Here is a 23,604-nt window from a genome sequence, read left to right as displayed (position 1 = left end):
AGTGATACGAGTAGTCTGATACCAAGCACCGATACCACTATAGTTCTTTTAATACATAAAATTTCAGTTAGCTCACTCACATTTTTTTCAAACTTTTATTATGGTACTAATGTCCTTTAACTTTTATGCACAATACATTTTAAAATCTAGGAACAATGTATTTCTTCAAACACTCGTTCTGCATTTGTGTTTTTATATCTCGGTCGTACAGCAAAGGAAGCAGATATTGTGGCTGAAAATGACTAAAAACTGTGGATGGCAGGCAAGGGAATGGTCTGTTGACAGCAATTTGAGGGCAATCTATCAGTCGCAAAATTGTGTGGCAAGTGGCAGCCTTGTTGTTCCTAGTGTTTGTGTTGCCATACTGATAAATATTCATCCAAGAAAACTCATTCCTGTTATGATAAAATGCCCAAATGAACATGTTTATGACTGATATTTCAATTTCCAGTGTGAAAATGGAACTTTTGTGCTCTGACAGATGGATAATGGGTGGATTTCCTCTCTCTTTTTCATTTCAGTTGTGCTGCTGGATACAACGTCTGTGCTTGGAGAGCTTGGATGGAAGACATATCCTATAAATGGGGTAAGCACTCTGCGGCCAACTATTACAGTTTCTGTATTTACTCTGCACTTTTTTCGGGTGGGAGGGGGGTTGTTCTTTCTTGCGTCGACCAGATCGATTATAGTGATGTGTAAGTCTTTGTTTTGGGTCAGACGCCTCTCTGGCCTCAAGGGAAATAAGGTAACTTGGAAACAAATAATGAGATAACATCTCTTAGGAGGCTTTGCTTAATGTGGTTCAATCTTTCCTTGTCAATTCCTTTCCGTTCATGTCACAGCCAAGCCTCACAAATATTTTGCTCACTTAAATGTGATTCTGTGGCAAGCAAATTAGATGGAGATTGTGTGTCCAAATGTCCAGTAGCACCTATAATAAGTATAAAAACATACAGTATCTACAGGAGAGCGTAGCAATGCTGAGTGAATAGAATTTCACTGTGCAGTTGGAACTCATTTCACCTTTGCTTGCCAGTGCTTCAATACAAGAGAAAAATGATTGCATGCACTGTGCCTAACGCTGTATTTATGACAGTCTAAGACTCAAAAATGATATTTCCATTTTTGCTCAGACAAGGTGGCTCAAGCACAGCAGAGAATCCTACCTGACTGAAAATGTGAACATGTCATGCTATCTGCTTTATCAAACTAAAAATGACAGTGATGTGGAAATTCTTTGATCTAGTGCAAGTTAGAAAGGGGTGTTTGCGTCGTTGTGGGAGTGAACACAGTTGCAGTGATTGCCGGACAATCGTAGCAGCAGCTCTCATTCTCTTGACTACCGGTGAGGCTTGTGGTCTACATGGTGGAAGCATATTTTTAAGAAACTAGAAGAAGTGCTTCACTTGCGGATTAGGTAAAGTTGTTAGAGTGAGGTGAGCAGTTCTTGCAGTTCCTTCATCTAGAAATATTCCTGCACGATGTCTTTATATACTGATACTATATACGACACAGTGTCACTTGCAGGCACTTCACCCACATCTCTAAGACCCGAGACTCTCTTACTCTGAGTATATCGACTTAAATGATCCTCTTCAGCAAAATCCCCGAGGTCCCCCTTTTCCTCTGTGTGCTCTTCTCTCTCCATGCAAGGTCCGCAGCAACCCATATCAGGGTTATGGGGGTGATTACATCATGTAGGTGGTGGTGACAGCCAGACAGAGTATTGAGGAAAAGGCAAGGGGAGGCCACCGCCTCCATGATTAAGCTGTCAGCCCTCTCCCCTCCTCACTCATCCACTATCCACGGATTTAGCATTAATATTTAAGGCATCAAGGTGAGAAGGCCTGAGGGAAGGTGTGAAGATCTTGGGAGGTAAAATAGTTTAAATCCTCTTCTCTTCCTGGGACCTGGCAAGAGGAAGTCAATCCCCAGCATATTACACACAGCCTGGTATCAGGCCAGTTGAGTAAGCCACCTTGTAGCTGCCTGCCGGGCGTGTCGAGGTAGTAGCTTGACACATAAACTGCGGCTCACCATTTCAAATGTATCAACAATCGATTGATTGCATGTCCTCAGTCCTTTCTCGTATCAGTGTATTGCCCCGTAGGTTCATAGCTATCTCCAGAGCTCTGTAGCAAATGTTTACAAACTTCCAGGGATTTTTTGACTTGCAATTTAACATTCTGTGTGGTTATTTTTTGCTGATACCATCCTATTTTAATTCAGTGTCAGGTAAAAACCAGAAGCAAGGCCCTGTTGGCATGTTTATCAGTGGAAGTATGAAAGGTAATAATACTTTTTAGGAAGATGAGGCATATGACTCAAATTGCGGGCTTTCTCGGTATAGTCAGAGCTATGATGAGTAGTGAAAAAGCTCGAGGTGAATCAAAGAAGAACTGAGTGAGGTGATGGTCTGATCTGGTGTCTGCATAATAAGTCCCGGTACAAATGGGCAAACACTTTGCTAAAATATTCATGAGTTTGTTTGTCCCCATGTGCTCGGTGGGTGAATTGTGAGAATTTGGGGGCAAGGCTGAAAAGTGGTCCTGAAAAAAAAAAGTTCAACAAGGCCAGTTCAGGGTAAACAGTAGGTCATATTATTTCTCCAAAGGCGGTTTCTCAAGAACGACTTTTTATCGCAAAGCGCTTTTCGCACACCTGATCGGAATATCGAGTGAGAGTGTAGTTCTTTGAAGGAGACTGACGTATTTTTCCAACCACATATTGCTTGATGGGCAGTCGTAGGAAAGAAAAGAGGAATAATCTGGAAATACTCAGCTTTCCCCAATGGAAGCTTTGGAAAAGGTAGGATGATTTAGCATAGCAGCGCTCATCCCAGTGACCTCTGCCATAACTGGGCTTAAGCAGTAGCGGGGGATTCCTTAATTGGCTTGTTCCTTTTCAGGGACACGCCGGGGCCGATGGCTAATGTGCTCCCATTCGCCATCTCGCTGACAGCAGAACGTACACTGACAGCTTTTTGGGGCTAACCCTCACCATGCAAGCAGTACAATGGAGGTGCCCCACAAAAAAAAATCAAGCTCTGAATAGTTTCTAATTTTTTAATTCTCCGTGAGGTCACAGTCTTCTTTCAGTTGCTATCTTTGCTGTCTAAAACATCTTGTCATGTTTCACAGATTAAGTGTGGTTGATTCAAACAGGATTTGTCTTTGCCGCTGCCTATATTGTCGGGTAATAGCCTTGCACCTAGCAGAGCAATCACAGCGCTCCATCAAGCTCTGACACATCCATTTGTCTCACTCTTTGTGGTCCGAGAGAAAACCAAAGGAAGAGACTGGCACGCCGTGACTTTTATTGTATTTTGATTTCTTAAGAGGACAAAATGCTCAATCTTCACCTGTTGTGTTGTTTTAACGCACACGTGTCAGGCCACCACCACTGAGGAGTTTGATAAAAATGCAGCCTGACATTTTCAAATGGGAGAGGAAAAATGGAAATACTGCAAAGCAAGATGGATCGATGCAATGTTGACATTTTATACCCGCTGATCAATGTAATCAATAAAAAGCAAGCTTGTGGACATGTGAAAAATACATTATCATGTGCAGTCACTATTATTCTACTAATCTGCCATCACTGCCCATATATATATATATATATCTATATATATATCTCTCTCCATATATACCGTAATTTTCGGACTATAAGTCGCGGTTTTTTTTCATAGTTTGGGTGGGGGGGCGACTTATACTCAGGAGCGACTTACATACATATATATGGGGTTTTTTTCACTTTTTTGGGCATTTTATGGCTGGTGCGACTTATACTCCGGTGCGACTTATAGTCCGAAAATTACGGTATATATATCTCTATATATATATAGAGATATATATATATATATAGAGAGAGATTTATATAGATATACATACATACATACATACATACACACATATATATACGTGTATATATATATATATATATATATTTGAACGGTAGTGTATATATTTATTTAGATAATTATTTATAGATTATATATATAATCTTCTGTGTAAAAAATCTTATAATATGTATACTTATATTCATAGATTATATATAATCTTATACAAATATAAGATATAATTTATCATATTTAATTCATAATATTTTATTATAATAATATTTACACTACCGTTCAAAAGTTTGGGGTCACCCAAACAATTTTGTGACCCCAAACTTTTGAACGGTAGTGTATATAGGTCATAGGAAGATGGATTCCTTTTTCCAATCAATGTGGAGCTGCTCGCGGAGTACTGCCACGTTTGCATTATGCCTTCCATCTACTTATTTAATGTGTAGTGATGGGAAAGAGAAACATCTTGTTCCTTCTCGGCTCTCTGATCTAACTTCTTTTGGATCCCGCCCGACACCAGAAAGTGGCCTTGGGTATTTGGGGTCAGAGCCTAGTTCCTGTTAGAGGGATACGATTTCACTGGGGTCGAACGATTAGTCTGGCTAGCTTTCTAAAATGCACTTAACATATTATATAGTCAGAAGATGCTGAAAGCTGCGCTTCACCGCTTGCTCTCTCTGGCTATGTGTCTTGTGCTCTCTCTGGCCTAATTGATCCAACAGACCAGACAATCCCATATTGTCTGCACTCATTTCCAGTCAAGCTAGTTTAGGCAATGCACACTGGAGTCAGGTGGCTTTGGACAGAAAGACAGACAGGCTAGGCTGATATGAACCACTGACTGATACATCACTGATTTAGGAACCAGAAGAAGATTATTTAATCAGCTCTACAAGTTGATCTGACCAATTATTATGAAATGTTTTGCCATTAGGCACAAAGTCAACATTAGGTGTTAATAGTGTCAATCTCTGTTAACTCAGACTCACTGAAAAATCCTTGAGGAAGGTTTAATTCCCAATGCGAATTTTCTCACAGTGGGATCATATCAACGTTATGCTTTTATTGCTATTTGAGTCCCTAGAACCAGATGTATTTGATTTAATAGATCCCCTCCATCCACTTGAGCGTGCTTTAAAGACAGTGTGCGCTTGTAAAATCTATCAACTTGGTTTGAAACACTTACAGAAGCACCAATGGGACAGTTATTTCCAAAGCAGCTTGGAAGAAGCAAGGGCTTAGTCTTCTGCCTGACTGTTCTGCAAAAAAATAAAAATAATGAGCAAAATCTCAAATATCTAAAATTGCTTCATATTTTTTAACAGTCCTATGTTTGAAATTTTGGGCTTATATGTTCTTCAATATGGATTTTTTTTTACCTTCCCCCAACAGTCAATTCCAAGTGGGCTATTGTTACTTTAAGTAGTCCTTTCTTAGAGCTTCACAGCCTTTTTACAATTATATCAACCTCTAAAGGTGTTTCTTTTTTCTTGTGTAATCATTCCCTGCAAGCAACACTTGGGCTTTTCACACACGAACAGCCCTGCAGTCTTAGATTTCTTTTTTCGGTGCCTGTTTATCTTTGACTCTGTCCTGTTTGTCTGTCACAACCACATCATAATTTTTTTTGTTTTCATTCCATCGCTCGCCTTCTGTCTGACAGCCTCTTCTCAGCGGTGAGTGGCGGGTGGTAAAAACACAAAAGCAGTACGCTGTGGATATGTTTGTTTTGTCCTTTCAGAGAAATGCTGTAGTCAGGTGCACGTTGAAAGATATCGTCCGTATTGAGCTGACCCCTAAGCAAGGATACACACTCCGCTATGTATCTTTAACGATAGAATGTTGAGCCAAAAGGTAAAATAAAAAAATATTTGAGTGCAAAAATGGTGACACTGAATTTGGGCCAGTATGTTCATTTTTCTTCTGAAGGTCATATTATTGTATTATTTTAGAAAGTGTGTTGCGCAATCAGCAGAACACTTCATATAATTTTGTGTCCAATTAAATTGAAATGATTAAGCTTTTAGAGGAAACAAGAGAGAATGAGAAAGCAGTGACCTTTTCAACACTTTAGGAAGCCCAAGTTGTCTTTATCATTGACTCCAGTGTTTGACTACATTTGAGACTTCCAAGTGCTGATTTGAAGATCTACTGTACATAAATGCTTTTTAAAGGTCTGCTGCAGGGTAGAGCCGCTATGGCAAGTAGTCTCATATCAGTTTTTCTTATTTTCTTTTTTCTTTAAATGCCAACGCCATTAACATTCACAAAAAGCCCCAAGGAGCCTTTTAATAAGATACATGGATCCCTTTTTGTTTGGAATACAAAAAAAGGATAATTCAACTTTTAATTAATGTTCTGTCTGTCTGACTGTGTGTATTTGTGCTGCATGCTTTCGTCTACCTAGGAGGCTTGGTCTTATCTAAACTGCACTCGTTCAAAAAGTGTGTATGTGTGTGTGTGTTGCACACCACTGTGTGCATCCACGTCTTTGATCTCGCATCAGTCAGAGGATGCTGAGCACGCATCGACACGCTTGCCTCTGCATCTCTGGCGAAAATGGATATGTAAAACAACGAGCTCTTCCTTCCTGTTTTCCCACGCATATTTCGTCAAAGTTGGTGGTGGGCGGGCAGTGGGCCGAGCAAAAAGCTCTCTTGTCTGTACCCACGGATGACGAGTCACTCAGTTGGAGTGGCGATGAAGGGCTCATCACCGTTTAGGCAAATGAGATCAAAAGCGGTGACAAGAATTAGAATTAACCAGTGGTGAGCTTTCCTGGAAGATTGAAATGAATTCAATAATAGTAACACACAAGGCCAATTAATATTGAGCGGTATAGTTTTGCTTTGTGGGAATCAATATCATCTTGATAGGTGGTCTTGCTCATTGCCCTCGGCTGGCGACGTAGTCCGCAGCGGCCAGACTTGTGCTTTCATTTCTTGTCTCTGTTGTCTCCGCATGAAACCGAGACTTCGACAAAGAGACACCCGCGGGTCACGGTTCAAATAAGTCTTTACTCAAGAGTCATACACTGGAAGGCCGTTGGCAGGAACGAGCCAAAACATAAAAGGACAGACAAAGAAATGAGCCCCAAAAAATGGATAAAGAAGTCGGAGCCCTTAAGACATCTACAGTACTTTTTTCTTTTCGTCTCATATCTGAACACTGTTGGCTATTTGCTTCAAGACTTTCACCTGAGTTGTTTGTGTTGCTGTTGTTTTGAATTGCTTTGTTGTTGTATTTTATATTTATTGACATAGAAACTGAGAAAACATTCGGTTGGTATCAGACCAACAATCTTGACTCCATTGAGATAAACACAAGGCAGAGCGGATTCCAATCACTAAAATGTGTAAAATGAAAAATGGGTCACATAACATGTGAGGATTTATTGCATGTCTGATATCTCCTACAAGGCCTAATATTTGAAAAAATTGCAAATAATACTTTGAAAATAATTTCCGTTGAGTGTATTCATGTGGAATACTCTAGGTGCCAAAAACACCCCTCCGAAGAAATATCATCTTCAAATATAAGTTCAATCTCAGCAGCTCTTAAAGGGTCATATGGGCCGAACTCCATCTTCAGTGCCCTTTGGAGGATAGCTGAGGCCTTGACCAACCAGGTGTCACGTTTGCGAGAACACTCTTGAGATCACCGTGGCGATGACTGATGGCTGCTGTGGCTCCACCCTGCTGGCTAGCCATTTACCGTGATGGATGTTGGAATGAGAGGAGCGCAGGGTCTTTTGGATTTCATTTGCTCGCCGCTGTTCACTTGCCATTATTGATTTAGGGGTGTACTGGTAATAGGTAGCGGGACGCTGCTTGTGTGTGCGGGTGGGCGCTTGTGTGTACGTGTGGGTGTTCTAAAGAGAAAGTGATGAATTGATAAGCGCTATCCCTAAATGCCATATCATCATCACATTTATATAATGACAGAGATAATCATTTTACTGCCATTACGGATGTTTGTTTCATAGCATCGTTAAGTTTTTATTGATTTGCAGGGTATTTGTGATTGAGAGGCGGGTATCACCAGATCAGGTCATCAATCCTATTCCAACATGCGAGTGCCAACAAGGTCTTGGGACCCCCGTGGTGAAAATTTTACTTTGGGCCTCTCTGTGCCAATAATTGAGTCACAGAGCTGACATGAAGTTCCCCAATGAGTGCACACTCTTTGTTCATCCATCTACCAGTATGTGTGAGTGGGCGTTTCAATGGGTATGCATTCTAAAGGTGAAAGTTTTTCATCCATCACAGAGGGAGACTAGCTGTGAATAAAAATATCTCAATTGCAGTGACAGTAACACGCACACACATGCGCGTCAGTGGGTACACGTGTATGGCAAAGACAAAGACCGAGTGAAGAAAGCTTCAGGTCGACACATGAGTTATGGGAAAGGAGGGATGATGTAGGCAAGAGAAAGTGATGGATTAGAAAAGAAAAAAATATAAACCGAGACGGACCTGAACGTCTGCAATTATATTTCTATAATTCAACTATTGTTAGATTAGATACTGCTTTTTTTTTCCCAACCAAAGCCATTTAACAATGATAATAATAAGCCACAATTTGCAATGAGTTTAAAAATCCAAGGTAATATATTTTTGTAAGGATCCATGTTCTAAAGCTTTTAAGGACATGCCTATTTGGTAAGGCCTCTTAGGAGAACATTTATGTGAAATAGCCACCAGATGAAAAAGGGTAAAGAGGGCAGAAAACCATACTTTCGAACAAATTACTTTTTTATTCAAGACTGCAGTTTAATAAGAAGAATGATTTGAGTTTCATAAAATAGCCAATGATATCCTCAATCCCCCTCTGACACAGCCGTGATGCGCTATAATAAACTATTCTAAGGGAGAGTCGCTAAGGGCCCTGTCTGACATTGCTACATTGCTTTTTGGTTTCGGGGGTGGGAGGGTGGAGGCTCACTGGCTTGCTCAGTTGTCCTTCAGCAACCGCTGGAGAACACCATTTTTATTTCCACACTTAGCATAGCTGTTATTACTATGCCAAGGACCTGCATTTATTTGGGAAAAAAAAAAAGACTCCAAGTGAAAACGTATGAATTATTGCACAAGTGAGCTAAAGGATCAGCTGCTTGTTGTGTTGTATAATGTGACATTGCTCCTCTATCTGTTTTCAATTACATAACTCATATTTTCTCCACAGTGGGATGCCATCACGGAGATGGACGAGCACAACCGTCCCATTCATACCTTTCAAGTGTGCAACGTGATGGAGCCCAACCAGAACAACTGGCTTCGATCCAATTGGATCTCTCGACAAGCGGCCCAAAAAATCTATGTGGAGCTTCGCTTCACCTTACGTGACTGCAACTCCATCCCTTGGGTGTCTGGCACGTGCAAGGAGACCTTCAACCTCTTCTATCATGAGACTGACGAGGCACACGGGGTAAAATTCAAACCGGCTCAGTACACCAAGATAGACACCATCGCCGCGGACGAGAGCTTCACCCAGATGGATCTCGGAGACCGCATTCTGAAGCTCAACACTGAGGTTCGTGAGGTGGGACCCATGACCAAGAGCGGCTTCTATCTCGCATTCCAGGACATCGGGGCCTGCATTGCTTTGGTCTCCGTGAGAGTCTACTACAAGAAATGCCCGTTCACGCTGAGGAACCTGGCCTCGTTTCCAGACACGGTGCCTCGTGTGGACTCATCTTCATTGGTGGAGGTGAGGGGGGCATGTATTGACCATGCGGAAGAAAGGGACACACCCAAGCTCTTCTGCGGAGCTGATGGCGACTGGTTGGTCCCCCTGGGAAGATGTGTCTGCAGTGTTGGCTATGAGGAGGTCGATGGAACCTGCATTGGTGAGTTAAACCTTATTGTCATAAAAAAAAAACATGCATTGCTACTCAACAGAAGGGCGATAAGATGTAGAAAACGAATGAATGGATGTGATAATTCATGGCGTATAATATAACCAGGTCACACAATTCATTCTTTGAGGCATCATCAATTTAGGTGAAGGATGTGGCTCAACGATATAACCAGAGAAGCTAGCTAAGCTATCAAGGTCATTGGATTGGATGGATTTGTTTAAATGCACTCTATAGGGTAAACAATCCTCCAGATTTGTGTTTTTGTGTAAGCACTCGTCGGCTTCTGCAGCTTCATAACGGCCTCCTTTAATTTTTTTTCTGCCTCCCTCTTATTGCTTGCTGCTCAGCCTTTGGAGATTAAGATGAGCGCTAAAGTCATTTTGGCTCTGTGCAGGGTTGTATGCGACGAAGATCTTTTCTGCATCTATCGCTCGTTCTATCTAGTTTTCTCTGTCTGTATGTCTTTGGAATAACTATACTTGGATTTTAAATATTGTCTGCAAAGCGACTGTGGATTTGCAGTTTATTTGTTTTCTCTCGGGTTGAATGGGCACTCGCGTGTGGGTGTGATCGGGCATGCCACCTCCTACCGCTGGGGCTACTTTTGTGTTTCAAATTACTCACACTGACTTGGTAGCAATTTGAACGCCAGCTGTCTGATATGATTTTTGGATTATCCCTGGCACAATGCAATGGCACAAAAGAGACTCATTCATCAAGGTCTATGGAGAGTTTTGCGTTAAAGATGCCAGAATTTTATTTTCATGACCTCGCATTTGATGCGGTGTAGTTGCACATCATTAGAAATAACTAGAGTTGTATTCAGGACATAAACATTTGTCCAGATCTGGACCACGGTCAAATAAATAACGTGATTTGTTTTTGGATCATATCGAATGAACTCATTTGTTCGTACCCCGGCTTTTGTATTGCATAGCCCATTGTTTACATTGTATGCCATCATGGACTATCCAATTTGTTGGCCCAAATGTAAAACAAATTACAAGCCAGTGCCACGGTAGGAATACGTTCTGTGCTCATTTGTGAAATGCATTTAACCAGATGTGCTTCTACAGGATTAATCACGAGGCACTGGATTAGATTTTCATAAAGCATCATTGCAATCAACACATAGAGACGAGGGTTAAAAGCGGGACTAGATGTGGAAAATTTGCACATGTATACAATAGCCGCATGTCAGAAAATGTTACGTCCGAGCACTCTATTGAGGGTAAAGCAGATGGCGCTTGTTTGATTTGTGTTTTCAAGCGTGTTGTTGATTCTACAGACGATAATGTAATGTGGTGTATCGCCACCATCTGCTTTTTATCACTCTCGACGTTTTATATAAACACAATAGTTAAACAATCAAATAGCCTACTTATTTTTAAAATGCATATCTGCAGAAATAAATATTGACATTATGAGTCATGGCAACATGAATAGATATACGAAGCAGATACCTCAATTGCCGTACCCTGTTCTATGCCTTCTATCCATCTCCTGTCAGTCAATGAGCGACGCGTTTGGGAAGCTCAGTTAGCTGATGGCATTTTTCCACAAGCTCAGCAACTGAATGGAAAGCCACGCTCATTGCTGCATTTTTAAGAAGGGCTGACAGGACTGAAGTCAGAAAACCAATGTCCATATTTGAAAGCTATGTTGCAAACTACGCTACCTCGTTCTTTTCATGTCAATCGTTAAAAGGCAAAATTACAGGCTCGTCAATTTATAGTATTGAACTAAACGACAGATAATTGTTGCTTACACATTATCAGCTAATCTCGACTGCTGTAATCAAGGTTACAGATTTTTTATATGCCATGATGCAATTATTACCTCACAGCAGGTTTTCAATGCTGTGGATAAAAAAAAATATCCTGTGTAATGTCAATATTGATTGACTCATTCAATCATTCTCTTTGAGTGCAGCGCATAAGTCTTAGGCCACCACTAACTTTGTCGTTTTAATGACATTTTTAATGCAGGCATTACGACATCGGGAAAACATTATACAGTATTTTGATTGATTAGCTTCATATATCACAAGATAACATTAGTGTATCATAATATACAGTGCCAGTCTGTGTGCAAAAGAGTGCTTCACACACACATTCAAGTAAAGAGTAACGCAAAGGTCCATCAACCTTCATCAAATTGAACAGGAAAAAAAAACAGTTCAAAATTCATCAACGTAAACCTTTAAAAACTGTCATAAGCATTCTGGAAAACAAAGAGTGGGAGGGGGCAGAGGAGATGTTTACTCACAGGTCACACTGCAGGGGCACTCACGCTGACATTTTCCAAAGCAACATCTTCAATTTAACAAGCGTGGCCCTTCAGACTTAATTAGCAGCGAGGAAGAGAGAGGAGATGATGATTGTGTATTATCAGGTAGCAGACAAGCTACCCTCTTCATGAAATACACTCAGTTTTCCATTTATTTGCTTGATCCAGACGCTTCCATTCCCACTCACAATGTCTGTCCATTCATTCCATTCCAAACATTATTAAATGAGAATATTTGTCATCACACATGGGCACATTTGTAAATTACCAGTCATTTGATGGAGCTTTAGAAATGACCCTCCTACTTTCATGAATGCAAATCATACAGTATGACAGAATTTAAATGCACGGCTTTTTGTTTGTTGTCTCTGCAGTGACTGCATTAGCATTTGCTTCTGCGCCGATGACAAAGAATGTAATTGAGAGCTCTTTTTATTGTGTGTACAGTAGTTCCCCCGACCTGTCATTCAGCTCGGCGTAGCAACCCGGCCGGGTACTATGATGCGGCTTCAGTAATGGCCCGTGTAAATAGCTGGGAGCGTATCTGCCGAAGACGAGAGAGAGTAGCGCCGTTAAAAGCCAACATCGTTAAGCCGCTCTGGATGTTCATGTTGGACAAAAGCGTCGCAAGCCAAAGTGTAGTTAGAGACGGCATCCACGTGTTACGTGCTGGTGGTTAAGTATTCAGATGATGAGAATGGCAAGACTTTTAATAAGGCACCAATGTTAAAACAACTAATTATATGTTTTTATTGAAAAAGGATGCTGCGTCCTATGAGAAGGTATTCAAGTTATTCGGCCTCAAAAATCACAATTCAAAATATATATATATATATATATTTTTTTTTTTTCCCACTTTGTACTACATGGTTCGAGACACCAAAATCAACTTTATATTTATTCCATATTATTTTCCTCCCATGTGACTCTGGTCAGATTAGGATCATACTAAGGAGGAAAAATGTAATGCATATTGCATACGGTATCCTCAGATCAAAATCAAACCTCACACATATGTAAAAGAAAAAAAAAAAGATAATATGATATGGGATTTGCCAGTAGGTAAATGCAATGTTTGTGTTCCGATGAATTTAAACCTGCGTCTGAGTGAAGTAATCCTATTTGCTGCAGGTCATTACTGCATACAGATGATGGATTGATGCTATAAAGTCCGTACATGGATCATGCAAGTAGATGGGGACTAAAGTGAAACGTGAGTCACAGTGCAATAGAGGAATGCATGCCAAATGAGGTCATAAAATGCCAGCTGAATTAAAATCCCAGCCAGATGCTTTTTTTTTTTTTGGAGAGGAGCGGTGGAAAAGTGTCTTTTTACCTAACATTTGGCTCAATGAAAAGAAGTGCAAAGTTTGCATCATAAAGGCTTCGAATCCAAATGCAGCAATAAAAAAAAAAAATCACAGCACACCCAGTGTTCAAATGCATAAATTGTGTCAAATGGTTTTTCAATTTGATGTACTCATGACAACTAAGCATGAAACTGGCGTTTCTGGTATTGCATAATTTGTCAACAACGTACAAAAACAAGCAGCAGCACAATAAATATCTTCTCCTGGGCAGCTGTCCTGTATTCTGCCTTTGTTCTGCTTTAAAAGCATATGCAAATTAGCTAGTGGCCATCGTGCCACATAAATAACATTTATTGTTGTAAACAGCGTTCGAGTTTGCTACAAGGGACGTGAATAAAATCCAGCAGTGTCTTACAAAGGTTTTCATTGAAATGTTTCTCAAGTGCGGCTATATAGCTTCAACTCTTTTATTCTATATGATGCAACGACCGTCAATCCAGTTTCTTTTGAATGCAAATTGGCGCCGTTTTTGTGATGTCGGCTTGTGCCACAGGCAAACAAAAAAGATGAATGTGAAATATGTACTAATAAGCATCAGGTTCAAACAGAGGTCAGGTAAAAATTGTAGTATTTTGGGACACAAAAATAGTTTTAATTAGGGCTGTGAGATCAAAATGAATATTATCATACAAAGTGATTCCTTCTGAGATTTACAATTTGATAGAATAATATACATAAAGTGTTGATTAATTTTTAACTAATAATAATCATTATTTATAATTACTTACAATTACTTTATAATTAATTACTACTGACAGTGTCAATCAAAACTACGGATTATAAAACATTAAATTCTTACATTAAGGCGGGATTGCGGACCGGATAACACGGCTGGTGAGACTTTAAAAAGTTCCCTAATTTTAGCTTTGTGGTGCACGAGCATCCACGTCTATCTTTAAATCAGTCACTTGATAAGCATTAGGCGCTCTCGTGTTGTCGCTCTTCAAGCTGTAATTGAGAACAAATGTGACGAGCATTTAATTGGGCTTGTCAAGCAGGGAGGCGGGTTTGTTGGGCACCTCGAGATCGCTTCATCTTTTTGCATTTTAATTGTTTAAAGAATAAATTATGCAAATTGATGATTTTTTTCTTTTTTTTTACGAGCCCTAGTTGCGGCGTGAACTTTCCGTGACTTCTGCTTGGCTTATTTCTGCCTTCACTGAGAGTTACTTCAAAGCTGAAAAGTGATCAAAGACAGTGGGAAAATATTCCCCAGCGTAGCAGCACCCTGCATACATACATTTATGCAGCTTCTGCCTGTCTCGACATGGCGTACTCTCTCACTCTCGAAACAAAAGCATGTGACACCTTCTGATGTTTGCCTTTTTTTTTCTCTCCTCAAGGATCGTCCTGTCAGATTCTGCAACTGATTTCCATCTTCTCTGCCGCATGCGCTTGTATGTGTGTGTGTTCTATTTTAGAACATCAGCCAAAGGACTGAATTAGTCATTAAAGTATATGTGTAGCTCCTCGTGGCCCAGATAGAATATCATAGGCCTGAAATGAGGAGAAGACTTGTCATAAATGAAAGCCCACTTTGGGAGCTGAGACAGCTGCTACGCTGATTAAAAAGGAAGCGGAGAAAAACAGGGGTTATTTAGGGGTCAGCATCATTGATGACTGGGATTTGTCTCTGTGGTAGTTTGCTTACCCGGCAGATATAGCCTAGACTTACTCGTGTCCAATAATTGACACGTTCTTGAGCATGTTTGCTCGGCCATGTCGAGATGAATGATTTATGGTCAGCCCTCATTAGTCAGAGGTTAGCAGCGACGTCTCGGAAGGTGCTATCATTGCGACCAAATGGCGTTATGACCTTTAAGGACACTCTTTCATTGATTACACGGACCTACTCGGTTACTCCCTCTTTTATTATTTTCAGCTTTTTTTTCTAAAAAATTGTCAGACCATAACATTTTATTGCACATGAATTGAAAGTATAGTATATTGTTGTACGTCATACTTTAAAATATTTTAATTTCAAAGCATAGCAGATATTATAATTATTTTATTATGTTTATTATTATGATTTAAATAATTACTTGCCATAACTATTAACATTCTATTGAATTGTCTATTTCATCTTAATCATTTGTACTCCACACGGCTTATTTCAGTCATCATTTTTTCATCCAGCATCTTGCACTTCCCTGGCACAAGCTCGTATTGAATCCATTTTTGTTTTGTTTTCTATTTGGCCAGTCCTCCTATATTAAATATTTACATGCTGCAACATGCCGGGTGGCTTTGGAGTAATGCCACTCTAGTTTTGCCGCAAAACAAAACCTCGACATTGGAAAGGTGAGTGCAGTGACAAAATGAAGTGATTTTTTTTTTTTTTTTCCCGCCTCCACAAAGTGGACCATATAGTGCTATTTCAGGACTCCATTTTGGATGAAACAGCACAAGACTACAGTAGCCAAAGGCTGCTTTTTATTTTTTTGCTGCTCCCGCAAAATCTGTCATGCATGCACAGCGGTATTGAGCAAGTTACTAATAAAAATAATTATTTTTGTCTTTCACATGTTACTGACGTTTATACGTTATGAGATGACTGTTTCTGACTTGTGATATGTCAAGTGGCTGCTGCATTTAATTTGAGTTACTTTTACTAGAGCAGCTATAAAATTGTAAAAGATGACATTTAACTTTAATAAACACATTACCACGATAATGACAAAGTACTTTCTCGCAAAAGCCAAAATTTACTATTTGTTTTTACAGCCAATAAATAAAAAGCTCACTTGCTCAGAAAATGTCACTGTTACACAGGGGAACAATTTGAAGAATAAAAAAATTGCACATATCGACAGTTTCAGAGATGATTTAGACAAACACTATCATCACCTGTATTTTATTAGATCTTCATTTTTTAAATTTTGAGTTTTCTCTAACCGAGGACTCTTAATGGAATCAAAAAGTAGGCAAAGCCATGGACAGAAATGTGACCTTTTCAAATATCATCTGTAAGATAGCTTTCTGTCTCAAACCTGAGCAATGTATTTTGTCCCTTGACAAAATAAACAGTAAATTGAAATTGCAAATGCAATTTATATTTTGTTGATATGTTGGTTAGTTAAGGTCACAAAACAATGTACAAAATAGTTTCCCTCGTGTTTTTATTTATTAATAAGTCTATTTAAATGCATTCAATTTGTTAAGAGCTTTGTGAATAAAAATGGTATTTTGGCCTACGTATATGGAGACTCGTCCGGACTCTTCCTCACCCGATCCGTCCGTATTTGAACAGCAAGCAATGAAGGGATGGAGCAAATGACCCTAGGGCACAAAAGGCTTTAACTAGCTGTAGGTGTCTCAGTCTGTTGGAATGAAACTGCCAAGCTTGTTAGTCACACTGGTAGAATTGCGGGGCGCACACTTGCACATACGGGGACACACATACACGCGCACTGTGGATGGACTTAATCCAGCTATTGAAAGCGGCAAACAGCGATAGCAAAAAGTGGGTCAGGTTTAGAGAAGACTGCGGTGGCAATCCGTTCCCCTCGGATTGGATTGAGGCCTGAACTTTGGCTGAACCCCCACAAGTAGAAACACAACAATGACGCTCAGAATTGACGTGATGATATCTGTATGAATTAATCCTGGCAGCTTCCTTGATCAAGTAACAGTGTTGGTGTCAGATGGAAGAAAGGATGGGAGGTTAAAAGACAAACTGGAAAATGTAGAGAGACTGCATGGATCACGTAATTATGAATGGATACTGCACAATCGTTGTTAAGTAATGTCCTTGATGTCCGTTAACTGCTTAAGAAATTGAAATCTGCTTACCGCTGTCTTGTTTTCAGAAAAAAATGGCAAAGCCAAAGGTGCTGCTGCCTTAAATGAATTTTGGTGAGGTGTGCTGACTCCTAGCCTGCTATGCCAATGTCACACATTTGTGACCGTTTAACGTGTTTACAGCATATATTGACTCCAAAATGTTGGTTGAAGTCCATATTGTGATCTTAAAGCTGTTTGAGAGTTGACGTTCCACTTTTAGATCCAGCAAGTATCCATCTAGGGACATGAACACAGTAAAAAAAAAAAAAAGAATTCCATTTTTCTGTAAGGCTTGAACATTGGCACACAAACTGTAATATTTATATCGTATACGTTTCTTTACAAGGCAGTTGGATAACAGTGAGATACAGATAGACCTAATCTCACTCGTGTAAACAATTCAATCCATTTATGTATTCAGATTGTGTTCAGCCGTTCAGCAAGGGGCCGCATAGTAATGGAAACATTGGAGAGTAAATATATTTATAGTGGTTGTATGTACAGTGTATTTATGTTCCTAACACAGAATAATTTATATGAATTCCCTATATCGTTGCTATTATGAAACGTCGTAAGGTTTTTACAGTTTGTGGCAGCGGTGCTTTGTCACAAATCAGCTGATGCGATGAACCTGAATGGGTGGTCATTACTCTTTGTAATGTCACCCTTAGTCAAATAATCTGGAATGTTTCCTTACAAGTAATAATGCTTGAGTGGCTTCTTTTTTGACAGCGAAACTGCCAATAGTCACTCAGACCAAAAGAAGACTCATATATTTATCATTATGTGACTGACTGTGTGTTGAATGCGAGTTTGTAGCGATGTGTCCTTATTGTCTGTCACAGAGGTAAAATTATATATCAATTAGTATTGCTCCTTCTCTACCTTCCCCACTAAAATCACTTTTTTAGCCCATGCAAAACAGTCATGACATTTAACATGCCATGTGTAGTCTGTCGACTGCAAATTTATACAGCCCCTGAGACAGTTGTGCATGACTGCATAGCTTCAAACACGCGAGTCACAATGCTCCTTCCTTGTGAGTGTTAACAGTAGCAGGACAGGATCATGGGCAGCGATTAACATTATGTGAGCTGCAGGCCACCAGAAGACCCCAGGGTGGCAGACTAAAATCTCTGTACCCCGAGCGCTGCCTGTTTGATGTCTCTGATACACACGGTCGCACATGCAGTTGCAGACTCACTGGAAAGGCCACTTAACTGGCCACTGTGGGTCTATCGCAGTTTTTCTTTTACCTCCTTTCAGTCAGCCAGTGTTAACAAAATGGCACTGTGAGTGGGAAAAATGTGCTACTGCTGTGCTTTTTAATGTGCTTTTTTATGCTCCAAAAAAAAAAAAAAATCCTGTTACAAAATAATCATCCGCACCTCGCATATTTTGCCAGGTTGGATGTTTTTTTGTTTTTTTTAGTAAAAAGTCTGACAGTGCCAAGCACTTATTTACAAATAACACATTTGTTAAAATGCATCTATTGTGACACTATACTCAGAAAAAAAATAGATCATATTTTCAAATTAAATTTGGAGACAATGTGTTTGGTGCAAAAAATAACTTTAAAAAAATAAAAGCTTACCAACTTGTAAATCAAATTTGGTGAAAAATGTATTTGGTGCAAAAGCTAACTTAAAAAATATAAACGCTTACCAACTTGTAAATCAAATTTGGTGACAAATTATTTGGTGCAAAAGCTAACTTAAAAAAAATTAAAACTCCACCAACTTAAACAGTGATGCCAATGTAATAACCTTTGATACTTTTATTTTGAAATAGGCCCATGCGGTAGAGTAACAGCGAGCCTCTTGACATTTTAGCTCACCCCATCAGTGTTTTAGTGCCATTACATATTTGCGACTAACTTCAACACAATATCAACACGAACGAAACCGGTAGTAACTGGATTGTGCATTGCAAAAATGAAACCGTCTCTTATCTCATTTCTAAGCAATCATATTGATGTCTGAGTATTCAGAATATGCCAAGTTGAAGATTCAACAGCCAACACAAGTGTGCGCACGCTCACAAAAACGCACACAGTGTTCCGATGGGTCTGTCTGATAGTGCTGTCAGTGTCACTGGATGCTCGAGAGAATGAATCTGTTAGATCCATCTGGCCATGCAATTAACTGCTAAAGTGATTCTTTTTGCTCTTTATATTGTTTTTCTCAGTTGCAGAGGTGGAATAATTTGACAGCTCTGTCAAGAAGTCTTGAACGGGGGTGCAATATTTGGAAAACGCTGCTCAGTAGTATCCGTGGATTACAATAAGAAGGAAATTCATCTTTCTGTGCATTTATCATATTAGCTGATATTTCTTCTTTTCACCACACAGTATTGCAGCTAGCTCACTAATTGCCTCAGTGAAAATGAGACTTGATAGCACAGCTCCTATTGGGATTGCTTTTTGCAAATGGCTTTCGTTGAAAATAAATACAGACTTTGTGACAGATGCTCAAGGTTGCCTATAGAGTCAGATCATTTCCTGTTATAATCACAGGCATTATGTGGGCTTCCAACACACCTCTCCAGCAATCTCTCCAAAGGAGAGGCTCAAATGGATTGCTTCCGCACAAGTGGCGGAATATTAAACTGCTTCAACTTTTTTTTTTTTTCTCTTCACAGAACTTTGAGGAACTGTGAACACAAGAATGTTAAAGGTTTATGACCTAACTCTTTAGCTGAAATTTATTGTACAGCTTTTAGGACCTGCTAACAGCTTTTTAGTTCAGCATTTCAGTGCCGGATTGCCAAAGCTTTACCAAATGATGTGGAGGCAGTTATTACTAATTTTTTATTTTATTTTATTGCCGACTTAATCCTACTTGCAGGCTGTGGCATTAGACATTTTTCTCTCACTTTACTGAGATTTATTTTTATTTTACATTCATTACAGATTTAACACTGCCATAATAAAATTTGATATTTTCAGTTATATGTATTACATTTAAGAATATATTTCATGAAATGTCTTTCATCCAATTTAGCAGTTAAGTATTCACATATTCTCCTTGATTTAAGCGTAATACCAAAAACACTTGAGAAAAAAAACTTGAAAGAGCACATAAGCTTTCTGCTGCACTGCATTTAAATGCATGTGCATGTGGTTAGGCTAACGGCTTTTAACATCATCCACTCACATCAGGCATTTTTTTAATATGTTTGAACTGCTGGAAGACTCCGCTGGGGTTTAATTGCAAGGGAAACACAAAGATATGTACTTAATTAAATCCCTTTACTGGGATTTATTTGCATTTTATTTAGAGGCGGAGCAACATCGTTAATGATGCTGTGATATACAGAAGAACTCTTGTTCGAGATCAGAATATATATGCTTTTTTTTCTCGTTTATATAAAGGAGAGACAGGCTGGCTTGAGGGAGCTTTTGGCTCGGTGAAATTATTTGAGAGTAGCACATTGAACAAGTTAAACTGATTTCAATATATTTTTGTTGATGTAGTGTCTGTGCGAGCTCTAGCCCCTCGGGAATCCCGGGATTGTATTATGCAGGCTTTGAACAACATCATAGCCGCAATATGACAAATGCGCTCAACTCAAATAAAACCTCCCGCCCTCCGGTGTGAAGTTATGGTTGCTTATAAAAGAAAAGCCTTCTAGTTTCACGTACGGGCGCTAACGTTGTCAAAATAATTACACAAGTAGGGCCCGATGTGTTATCTGATGTCGACGTGCTTAAAAGACACATTGCCCTGACCATTTGTATCCAGCAGTGGCGGTGACGGCTTTAATTTGAATGCTGGTGGTCAATGTGATTAAAGAACTGCAGGAGGCTTTTCAAGTGGATCAACTATCCTGGAAGATGAGGACTGATGAATGAACAATTAGAAAAGAAGGCAGTTGGAATTTGAATGCTGAGGCGGTGTCTTTTTAAGCATGCACAATATCACAAATGCAAGTACTTACATTTGCGTACCAAGTGACTTAGCACTTTATTTAATTAATACAATTATGCATTAACTACAACACTTCATTACATGTTATACAATGGAAATGATTCCGCACATATTAATACAATCTTAATCTCAATTATAACCAGAGGACCAGCCACTAGTTCATTTTCCAGTTGGAGGAACGCTGATGTATTCCGATATGATTTATTGATCTTGTTGCACACATTTGTCTCCCCACCGTGTTCAGTTAAAAAGCAATAACACGTTTTACACCCTCCGTTCCACGTGAACGCAATAACACTAAACTAATTACATAAATCGGAGACAACAGTGTGATTTGTAAAAGCTACAGCTGCTTGTCGACTAAGCCCAAAAGATTATTGAGAGTAACCCACAAAAGCACAATATTGCATTGATTTCGACACACCTTACTTGATATGAGAAGAGTACGGCGTTCAACAGGTTCACGTGAAAATCCGCAAATCATAACAAACAATCAAGCAGTAGCGGAGCAGACGACAGCAGCAGATTTTCCAACGATGATATGTTTACGAACGACTGTTGGGCCACTGTTAGCCGGTAAAGTGCAATTATGGTTAAATGTCAATTTTCAAAGTGGTTAGTCTGCTCATATTTATTGCATGTTCTCGCTGTGCTTGTGTTGGTTTTCTCTTGATACTCCAGTTTTCTCCGCAATCCCATAAATTTGTTAATCTCTAAATAGCATTAATGATCACACGTTCATTTGGTAAGGTATGAGAGTTTTGCAGAAAATAACAGTGTGAAGGTGGTCATTAATTATTTAATAATTAAAGCATAATGTCAGCCTAAACATAATAAATCCTCTAATAACTGCAGGAAGCTCAACTGTAGCAAAAACCATAAACCTCCCTCTAGCAAGAAGTTTTGCTGCATAATAAACTACACAAGAAGCATAAAAAATTTGACTTACAATATTGTTTAAAAAAAAAAAAGTCTTAACTTGGACATACATTCTTCCCTCTCCCATTGTTTGTTTTTACTCCACATACAGACACAGTACAGTGTGCTTGCTTTTGTACCTCCAGACCAACAAAGAATGTTTGAGGATTGTTTTCATGACCCTGTTATTTTTTCATTTGACATATTACAGTGCCGTCTCTCAGATTAAAGTAGCTCTAAACAGCAAATACCAGACCAAAAAATGAAAGTTCCAGGTCTGGTGTCACATAAGATATATTTCAAACCCAATTCAACAGCCAGCACCTGATTGTTTTCCTCTGTGTAGGGTTTCTATTGCTTTTTAGGAATAAAAAAAAATAAAAAACATATTGAACAACTACCAAAAGATTCAAGGAAACGAAGTATCCATCAACTCATTCATAATTGATATTTGAAGCTTCGTTTTGTTCATTGAAATAAGCTTTTAGAGCGCGGAGAAAACAGCTGAGCCGATGGAAATGGAATTGGTTGTGTGTCGGTGCATGACAGAGTAGGATTATACCAATGTAATGTCAGCCTTATTAAACACTATTAAACTCTATAGATCAGACAAGAAGCAGAGGGGAAAATAATATACCGACTACTCATCTGTGTGTAAAGGTGTACGCTTACGTGACGTTAAATGAGAGAGGAGCCACATTAAATTTTATATTTAGATCAAGCGAATGAGTCGGCCTACCTCTAATAGAATCCAATAAGTCCGAAGATAAATGAGAAGATGTAGTCAATGTCATTGTTAGCGTATGACATTGGGAGCTGGATGATATTTCATTTGGTTCGGTTCAGCATCTGGGTCCAATAACACTATGGCGCTTCTGGATTTTGCTGCAGTGATGTGTTGGGGAATATTTTGGTGTTTCCCAGCACAATTATTTCATTTGACTGTTATGCTTCTATAATATTATTTTGTACACATGTGTTGTTATAGTTATACTGACGCCGTTTCCAATGGCAGCTGATTGAGTTTTTTCGAGGTTGTGCATCTAATGATTGAATGTGTAATGTAGTTATAAGTTTTGAATCATGAAAAAAATGGTGTCAAAGTTAATTGTTTCACTGTCCAAATGTTTTTTCCGATTCCAAATATCCCAACTGAGTTGAGGCCATTGTATAGTTGACAAGCTTTAATTTTATTACAGAAGACAAATCGGCTCAGTTACATAAAATATACTTATGGGATTATATTCAAGTTTTTTTTTTCATAAAATATTATTCACCTCTACAGGACCAGGAGTAGAGATTTGTGTGAATTTGTTTCTTACTTTGATTCTTATTCTGGGATTCCCTTGATCACAATGGCGCATTGGTTGTGTCATCCACCTCCAACAATTAGCAGTAGATTTATAGCATTTTTCATTTTGGGCTTTTAGTCATACATTTGAGCAACAGGTCAGGGCTTTCAAACACCCAGACAGTGTTGTAAAAACTCCTTCTTACGATCCATCCCAAAGCGATCGTCAGGCGGCGTTGACTCTTCTGCAGATAGGCACACGTTTGTGAATGTGCTTGTGGGTGTGTTGATTTAGCAAAGGGTTATTTGGA

General features: G+C 39.3%; 1 protein-coding gene across 1 annotated transcript in view; it reads left to right on the top strand.

Moving 5' to 3' along the window:
• The window catches only part of epha6 (eph receptor A6), a 68,886-nt gene that overhangs the window by 6,864 nt on the left and 38,418 nt on the right, over positions 1 to 23,604 (top strand). The window contains exons 2-3 of the mRNA XM_037280938.1: positions 522 to 586; positions 9,038 to 9,701. Coding sequence (XP_037136833.1) covers positions 522 to 586; positions 9,038 to 9,701 — 729 coding nt within the window. The remainder of the gene's footprint in view (positions 1 to 521; positions 587 to 9,037; positions 9,702 to 23,604) is intronic.

Source organism: Syngnathus acus, chromosome 21 (genome assembly GCF_901709675.1).
Source record: "Syngnathus acus chromosome 21, fSynAcu1.2, whole genome shotgun sequence".
Classification (NCBI taxonomy): domain Eukaryota; kingdom Metazoa; phylum Chordata; class Actinopteri; order Syngnathiformes; family Syngnathidae; genus Syngnathus; species Syngnathus acus.
The sequence above is the reverse complement of the archived record's forward strand: the minus strand, read 5'-3'. Positions and strand labels throughout refer to the sequence as shown.